General features: G+C 42.5%; 1 protein-coding gene across 1 annotated transcript in view; it reads left to right on the top strand.

Moving 5' to 3' along the window:
- The window catches only part of lcp2a (lymphocyte cytosolic protein 2a), a 25,671-nt gene that overhangs the window by 8,157 nt on the left and 8,477 nt on the right, over positions 1–9,037 (top strand). Inside the window, exons 5-16 of the mRNA XM_046040970.1 lie at positions 1,156–1,181; positions 1,300–1,340; positions 1,613–1,799; positions 2,102–2,187; positions 2,281–2,338; positions 4,283–4,360; positions 4,775–4,800; positions 5,278–5,297; positions 6,068–6,169; positions 6,991–7,009; positions 7,098–7,110; positions 7,214–7,301. Of these exons, the coding sequence (XP_045896926.1) occupies positions 1,156–1,181; positions 1,300–1,340; positions 1,613–1,799; positions 2,102–2,187; positions 2,281–2,338; positions 4,283–4,360; positions 4,775–4,800; positions 5,278–5,297; positions 6,068–6,169; positions 6,991–7,009; positions 7,098–7,110; positions 7,214–7,301 (744 nt within the window). The remainder of the gene's footprint in view (positions 1–1,155; positions 1,182–1,299; positions 1,341–1,612; positions 1,800–2,101; positions 2,188–2,280; positions 2,339–4,282; positions 4,361–4,774; positions 4,801–5,277; positions 5,298–6,067; positions 6,170–6,990; positions 7,010–7,097; positions 7,111–7,213; positions 7,302–9,037) is intronic.

The raw sequence follows: 9,037 nt of genomic DNA, 5'->3' as shown, positions 1-9,037 counted from the left end.
CTACTTTACACTGTTATACAAGCTGCACGCTCACTACTTTACACTGTTATACAAGCTGCACGCTCGCTACTTTACACTGTTATACAAGCTGTACGCTCCCTACTTTACACTGTTATACAAGCTGCACGCTCGCTACTGTACACTGTTATACAAGCTGCACGCTCGCTACTGTACACTGTTATACAAGCTGCACGTTCGCTACTTTACACTGTTATACAAGCTGCACGCTCCCTACTTTACACTGTTATACAAGCTGGCACGCTCACTACACGCCCACTACTTTACACTGTTATACAAGCTGCACGCTCACTACTTTACACTGTTATACAAGCTGTACGCTCACTACTTTACACTGTTATACAAGCTGCACACTCACTACACGCCCACTACTTTACACTGTTATACAAGCTGTACGCTCACTACACGCCCACTACTTTACACTGTTATACAAGCTGTACGCTCACTACACGCCCACTACTTTACACTGTTATACAAGCTGCACGCTCACTACACGCCCACTACTTTACACTGTTATACAAGCTGCACACTCACTGTTATTTCTTTAGTGTTGTCACATGAAAAGATAGAATCAGATATTTACGGAGATGAAAGCGGTGTACTCACTCTTGTGAGATACTGGACCTATATCTATATATATATCTATATATATATACTCTTCTACATGACTAAATGAATTGAGTTGCTGCCATGTGATTGGCTGATTAGACAGACCACCCTTTGCCTTCAAACAGCATCAGTTCTTCCAGGTACACTTGCACAAAGTCAGGGATTTTGTAGACATATCATTTCTATCCTAAACAAGGAGGTCTCTCCGTGACTCAGACCTTGTTTTGTTGTTGTTTTAACCCAACATCGATCTGAATCCCGTTTGGCCTGACGGGCTATCCTTACCTGGAGTCTGTGTTGAGCTGTGCGCCGGTTGTTTTTCGGTTTTAGAGGACTGTGTCTTGTTAGCAGCGGTGTTGTCGCTGCGTGCACGTGACAGAGGCTCTGGAGCTGATTTAGATTTTATTAGACTACTTCAGTTATTATTGATGATGTAATTCAGGCCCGCAGTTCTGTTGCTGCTGTGATGATAAAGTTAATAATAATAAAGTAATAATAAAGTTCTTCCTCTCTGTGTTTCCATCACAGATCAACACCTAAATATCACGAACCAGGTAGGAACTCTGAACATATTTCTGTCTCTGTGCTGCTGCAGCACCAGTGATGTTAATTGCATAAAGATGTTAGTTTGTTCAGATGTGAGCTGCTAACGTGCTGATTTCTCTTCTGCAGAGACCACTGCTGAAGTTCAGGGTTGGGCCGAAGACGAGTTTGTACGTCCATCAGTTCTCTTTCCGTCTCTTTTTCTTTCCTTTTAACTCCTCCTTCCTAACCTTTTTTCATCATTGACACTGTTGGGATTGTGTTTGATGAGGCTTAAAGATGTTAAACGTTTATTCTAACCAACACTGAAAACTAACGAGCTGCTCTTCAGTTACATTTGCTGGCTGGTTGCAGGTTTGTAGGACGATGATCAGTGGTTGTTCAGGACAGTTTCTATGCTGTTCTCTGTCATACCCTCTCCGTCTTTCCTCCGCTCCATCAGGACGATGAAGAGTTTGATGATGACTACGAGAGTCCGTACAGCGGTGATGAGGAGGGCAGCGGGGGGGACTACGAGTCCCCGAATGATGACTGCACCAACGATTACGAGCCTCCTCCTTCCGAACCTCCAGAGGACATGGCTCACAAGCTGTGTCCCACCCTGCCCATCGGAGACAGTGACTACATAGGTAACATGAGCCTTAGTGTAAAGTCTCTTTCATGGATCAGTGATTCTTACAAATCCCTTCACACGCTCAGAGATCATATACACGTCTCGGATGGATCTGACAGTGATCTCTGAAAAGTTATGTGCAAACGCATTCACTAAGACTTCTGCTGCTGCAGCGTTTATCTCACCCCTGATCAGTTTCACCACTGAATGAGTGAGAGAGCGGCGTGAGTTACAGCTCGTAGTTGATAGATATGAAATGACTGACAGTTTCCAGGAAACTGTTATAACCCATCAACACTTGTGTGTGTCTGTGTGTAGATAATCATGTGTCATCCAGAGGCCCGCCCCCTGCGTTGTGTCCCCGCCCCCCAGTCTCCGCCCTGTCTGCACCGCCCTCTCGGATGGTGAGTCATTTTAAACAGCAGTCAACTGTTTACGCTGCGATTCACCACTTCAGTTAACCAAACGACTAACCAACCGCCGCTGTGTTTGTGCAGCCTGGAGAGTCCTCTAGAAGAGACCACTCGCCACACCCCCAAAGACAAACTGATAAATGTGAGTAACCTTCTCTGAACTCCTCTTTAATTTAACTCATCGCTCTGGTCTATAACAGACATCCAGCAGGAAAAAGACTAACGACCCCTCAGAAGGCAAGCAAAGATACTGCAGGAGGTGAATCTGACTCTCCTTCTCAGTCATAACTCAGTCAGATCATGAAACAAGTGCTGAATCATTCAGAGTCACTTCCACTTCCCAGGGATATCATAGTCTCTGATGTCCGGCCAGAGCAAATGTCCAGTAATCAGCTTAGAAGCCAGAGAGAGACGCTGCAGAACCCTGAGAATCATAGTACAACTATCTTGGTGGCGTGGTGTCTGAATGGATGTAAAGGGGAGGGGTGATGGTATCGTCTGTTAGGCTGGTCTTGGAGGATGCACCGAGCAGAGGGAGACTCAGTGTTGGGGGGTCCATCTCACGTGTGTTTCCACCTGAGGTGATTAGAGCCAGATTATCTGATCTGAGACCCCCAGTCTGGATGCTGATGACGCTTCACCGATGCTGAAAGATTGGCCTAAATAGCGTTCTGGGGATGTGCCTGAAATGCAGAGACGCAGCCATCTTTCCTGTTTCGGGGAGAACCAGTGGGTGTTGCGGTGATGCCTTTGCGGCACACCTGGAGCTGTATTTGGTCAGCGGCTCGTACTGGCTGAGATAGATCTGTTTTATGACTTCAGAGTGTGAATATGAGAGAGTCTGAAGTGTGGATGGTGATGTCAGATAGACGGGACGATGAGAAGGGTTAAAGTTGGATGAAGTCAGGGTGAATTCGGAGCACCATGGGAAGCTGAAAAGGCCATTCAGAGTATAGATTCTAGGGTTGAGTCAATGATAGATGAGAACGGATGCAGAGGCTGAGAAGGTCTGAAGTGAGGGCGTCCAGCTGTGAGAGAAGGTTCCTGTCATAGTTTGATAGTTCAACACAGTGGGTGAAGCCCTCTAGCATCAGTTTTGAACAGTAAAGGTAGGTGTAGGATATTTAACACAGAAGTCCAAGTAAGGAGGTGGTTGGGAAGGACGGTGAGCCAGAAACCAGACTTTCAACCTGGAGACGGGTGTTCGTTTGTCGATGTAAGTAGTGTAGTTATTTTTAACCCAAACCACAATCTTTTCCTACACCTAACTGAGTACTTTAGTGCCTACACTTAACCACATTTCAAGTCCTACATTGTAGTTCTGTGACTTCCGTATGGCAGCTTTGCATGATTCAAAGTTCAAAAAATAAATATTCTGTCTTTCAGCCTCTGTCTGAAAAGAGCTGTATGTTCCACAGACGTTCTCATCTCAGGGCGTCCAATACCAACACTGTCAGAAAAAGTGACAAAACGTAGCTATTTGACGCCAAAGCTACCCTTCAGCGTCTCATTAGGACACACCGGGTGCGTCTCTATGAAGCCCCTACCCTTACCACTACCATCAGAAATGTTTGTATCTAAACCTAAGTCACTGACTTTATGCATGGTGACTGGCTAACCCTACAGCAGGTGGCGTTTCATACGGACACTAAAGGGTACCTATAGCATAAAATACTTACACTTTGTCACGCTGTCTGAAAGCGTCAGTTATGATGCATTGAGATGAGAACACGTGGGATGCTCCTGTCTCTTTAAGGCTCCCCCTCTCAAAGCCCACTGTCTTCTGATTGGCCAAGACCTGAAGCATGTTACCAGGCTGAGCGGACAGACTGAGCGTTGCTGTGCCGTTGCTGTGCAGAGAAAATGACCATATATGGAACAGCGGCTCCGTCTGGCTCCGTGTGTTGTAGAACGGAGCCGTTGGTTGAAAAATAATAGTAATCACGGATAAAGGACGAGAATAAAGAGGCAGGGAGTGAATAAAACATTAGGAATGCATCAACAAGAAAAAGAACTGGAGAATATTACAAACAGGTCATGTGACTCTAACAGTGTTCATGATTGGTTACTCTTGTGTTGTGTTCAGTTCCTCCGCCACCGCCGCAGGTCTTCCGTGAACACAAACCGGGCAGAGATCCAGGATCCAACGCGTCCCCCAGCAGAGGTAACACTGAACCATGATTAGTTTCCCTTTCTGCTGATTTTTCCAAATCCCTCATTAGTTTATAGATTAATTTGTTCATGTCATGTCTATGAAAAATTACCTGCAGACCAAAGATTAGGGACCTCTGATATCTGAGTTTCAGAGTTTCTCCTTTTGATGCGTGAATAATGGATCAGCCATTTTCTTTTCTTACTATCATCTTTATTTTATTGTATTGTTTTCACCAACTTCATTATCCGTTTTCTTCAAAGTTTTCTTTGCAGCAGTCGGCTTCTCTAAAAAACTGTGCTAATGTAATGCAATCATTTAATGAAATTAAATGTGATGGATTAGCCGTCTATAATAACTATCGATTTAATCATCTGAAAACTGATGTTTTCGTCATAATTACATTAAATTTTTTCTTCTCCACAGGACCTCATCGCAACACAGTGGACAGGGTGAGTTTTTAAACTACACTTTATTGAACGGTAGTTGAGTTACTCATCAGATCATGCAGTTATCAGCTATGTAAATATACTGAAAATGATCTGAAGTGAAGGATATTTCTTTCACTAGTTCACCCTCAGAAATTACATGCTAACTGATTACTTGAGGAAGCTTGGTGGTCCCCAGCCTTTCTGTGTGAAGTTTGCATGTTCTGTGTCTGCGTGGGTTCTCTCCGGGTGCTCCGGAGGGCGCAGATTAATTGGTGACTCTGAATAATAATAAATAATAAATACTCTAAAGGTGTGAGTGTGATTGGCTTGTTGTTTTTTTACAACCCTGTACGCAGGATAAGGGGTTGACGATGTGTGAGTGAGTGATTATGTGAGTAACAGAAAACTGAAAACAACAAGGGACCACAAACAGAACCTTGAGGAACTCCACCACTGTAAACTTCCTTGTAACCTTTGGTCTTTATGTTTTTCTTACAGCCGGGCGGACATTCTCGGAGGTAAGTACAAAAACCCTTAAATACATTTATATTTTGCCATGTCACTGTTAGAGGTTTTAGAGAATGAGTTCAGAGACCATTACAGAGTTGAGTTTTACACTGTATCTTACTCAGTACGTATAATAATAATAATAATAATAATCTTAAACAAGTTACAAAGTGCTTTAACAAGTGTAAAGACAATAATACCCAAAAGACAATAATACAAAAACAATACAAGATAAAAGCAAGAAAACATTGAAAAGACTAAAATACACGTTTAAGATATTAATAAGATATAAGTGAAAATAAGAAAAATAATAATTATTAGATGTTTTTTTAAATAAAGCTGCCTGCCAACCAACAAAGGAGCCTGCCCACGGCAGTCTACCAGCCAGAGATTAGCTCCAGGATTCTGGATGAATTAGCTGACGCTATACACTCTAGAAAATATTTTGCAACCAAGCTAACGTTGGCTAACTAGCCGGCTAAAACCACAGTATGTTTGACATGCTTTGCAGTAATATTAGCTTTGACTTTGGACTGTGCTGTTTGTTTCTTGACGTTAGCGGACTCCATTTCTAATGTTAGCTATTGTTTGTACACTGTTGGCGCTGGAGGGGAGCAGCTACATAAATCATTTAGTAAAACCATCCCGGGTTCTTCACATAGAGATCAGTCCACAGGATGTTTCAGGGAAAGAATCGTTACAACCCACGGTGCCTTTAAGGTAGATGTGAAAAAATCTGAACCTTTCCTTTAATCGTCAACATTGGTGTTTCTGTGTTCAGGCCTCAGTCGGACGTACCTGATCCTCCCACCTGGTCCAAACCTCCTGTTCTTCCTCCGTCCGGCAGGAGCAACTCCGTAGCCACCAGACCTCCTCCCAGCAGGTCAGCAAACACCAGCCATTCAAGACTTTTCCTCTAATCAAAGAATTATCTCAATGTGTTTGAGTTTGTGTTTGTTTCCGGTGTGTTAGTGTGATCATCTTACAGGGGTGAAACGTTAGTCAGTACATTTACCCAAGTACCATACTGAAGTACACCTTTGAGGTACTTCACTTGAGTATTATTAGTTTATAAATATTGTTCTTCTTACTTCCCTACATTAATCTGACAGCTTTAGTTACTGTACAGTATATGGAGACTTTATAAATTAAACTTCCAACTATTCCAGTTTATACAAGTGCAGCTGATCGATTAGTCCATTCATCAGTTTATTGAATTTTTTTATTTATTTTTTTAATTCATTTTACTTGCATAAATGCCAAACGTTTCATGGTTTGAGCTCATCAGATGTGATGATTTATTATAATGATATTGTCGAAAGCGTTGTGAAGGTGAACAGATCAGAATGAGCTGAAGCAGCAACATCTGGCCTTACATAAATGAGGAGGAAGAAGAATCTGAGGAGAGGAGATAAACAGTAATAGTACAACAGGGACATGGAGGGTGGTACAAGTACTTTTACTGCAGTAACACTTGAAATGCAAGACTTTTGCTAAGAACACAGTATTTGTAAACTGCTGAGTTAATACTTTTACTGCAGTAAAGGACCTGAGTACTTCCTCCAAAGCTGTCATATTATTAATTTAGATTTTTGTATAGTTATTTTAACTTGTATTCTTCATAAAAAACGTTGTGAGATGATGAAACAGTGTATTGAAGTTATTTGGTAATAATGAGATTTCTGTGTGTGCTTTGGTTTACAGGTCTGATGGGAGGAGAGAGGTAAGTTGCTACTCTAAGTTTTATTGTGATGATGAATTTATCCAGAACGAGCTCTGATCCTTTTTCTTCTCTCCTCTCTCATCAACAGACACATGATGACGGTGAGATTTCTTTTTTCTCCCCTCTTCCCCATAAAATAACTCACAGAAAGATATCCCAGGGCGATTCTAACCCTAACCCTAAATTCCCACTTCTGTCTTCCAGCTCCTAAACACAACACCTTCCCTCTCCAAAATAAAGGTCTGCCCCCACGCCCTGGACTCCCCGGACCCTCCTCACGCCAAACAGAGAGGTATGAAGAAATAAAAGGAAACAACAACCCCTTCTAACTCCCAAGTCGTCCCATATGGACATTTGGTCAAGACCCGTTAGCATCAGTTTGTAATGCACTGCGGGAAGCCCTGTAGCGTCAGTTTTTTAACTATAAAGGAAGGCTTAGGATATTTAACAGAAAAGTCATAGTAAGGAGGTGGTTGGGGTGGATAGGTGGCCCAGAAACCAGACTTACAACCAGTGGACTGGTGTTCGTTTCCTGTAAGAAACAAAAACAGGGAGTGTTTTTATCGATTACGTAAGTTGGCACACTAACGCCAGTTACGTTACTTAACTAACACACGTTAAGTCACGTAAGTAACATTATTTTAAGACAAACCATGATGTTTATCTTAACCTGACCCAGTGCTTTTGGTAACCAAGTGGTTTTGGAGCCTAAACCTAACCAAGTGGTTTTGGTAACCAAGTGGTTTTGGAGCCTAAACCCAACCAAGTGGTTTTGGCGCCGATACCTAACCAAGTACTTTTCGTAACCAAGTGCGTTTGGTGCCTAAACCTAACCAAGTGGTTTTGGTAACCAAGTGGTTTTGGTGCCTAAACCTAACCAAGTATTGTTGGTGCCTAAACCTAACCAAGTACTTTTGGTAACCAAGTGGTTTTGGTGTCTAAACCCAACCAAGTACTTTTGGTAACCAAGTGGTTTTGGTGCCTAAACCTAACCAAGTATTTTTGGTGCCTAAACCTAACCAAGTATTGTTGGTGCCTAAACCTAACCGAGTACTTTTGGTAACCAAGTGGTTTTGGTGCCTAAACCTAACCAAGTGGTTTTGGTAACCAAGTGGTTTTGGTGCCTAAACTTAACCAAGTACTTTTGGTAACCAAGTGCGTTTGGTGCCTAAACCTAACCAAGTACTTTTGGTAACCAAGTGGTTTTGGTGCCTAAACCCAACCATGTACTTTTGGTAACCAAGTGGTTTTGGTGCCTAAACCTAACCAAGTGGTTTTGGTGCCTAAACCTAACCAAGTGGTTTTGGTGCCTAAACCTAACCAAGTACTTTTGATAACCAAGTGGTTTTGGTGCCTAAACCTAACCAAGTATTGTTGGTGCCTAAACCTAACCAAGTACTTTTGGTAACCAAGTGGTTTTGGTGTCTAAACCTAACCAAGTGGTTTTGGTGCCTAAACCTAACCAAGTATTGTTGGTGCCTAAACCTAACCGAGTACTTTTGATAACCAAGTGGTTTTGGTGCCTAAACCTAACCAAGTGGTTTTGGTAACCAAGTGATATTGGTGCCTAAACCTAACCAAGTATTGTTGGTGCCTAAACATAACCAAGTGGTTTTGGTAACCAAGTCGTTTTGGCGCCTATACCTAATCAAGTACTTTTGGTAACTAAGTGGTTTTGGTGCCTAAACCCAACCAAGTACTTTTGGTAACCAAGTGGTTTTGGTGCCTAAACCTAACCAAGTGGTTTTGGTGCCTAAACCTAACCAAGTATTGTTGGTGCCTAAACCAAACCGAGTACTTTTGGTAACCAAGTGGTTTTGGTACCTAAACCTAACCAAGTGGTTTTGGTAACCAAGTGGTTTTGATGCCTAAACTTAACCAAGTACTTTTGGTAACCAAGTGGTTTTGGTGCCTAAACCTAACCAAGTATTGTTGGTGCCTAAACCTAACCAAGTACTTTTGGTAACCAAGTGGTTTTGGTGTCTAAACCCAACCAAGTACTTTTGGTAACCAAGTGGTTTTGGTGCC

The sequence above is a fragment of the Micropterus dolomieu genome, linkage group LG23, assembly GCF_021292245.1.
Source record: "Micropterus dolomieu isolate WLL.071019.BEF.003 ecotype Adirondacks linkage group LG23, ASM2129224v1, whole genome shotgun sequence".
In the NCBI taxonomy this organism is placed as follows: domain Eukaryota; kingdom Metazoa; phylum Chordata; class Actinopteri; order Centrarchiformes; family Centrarchidae; genus Micropterus; species Micropterus dolomieu.
The sequence above is the reverse complement of the archived record's forward strand: the minus strand, read 5'-3'. Positions and strand labels throughout refer to the sequence as shown.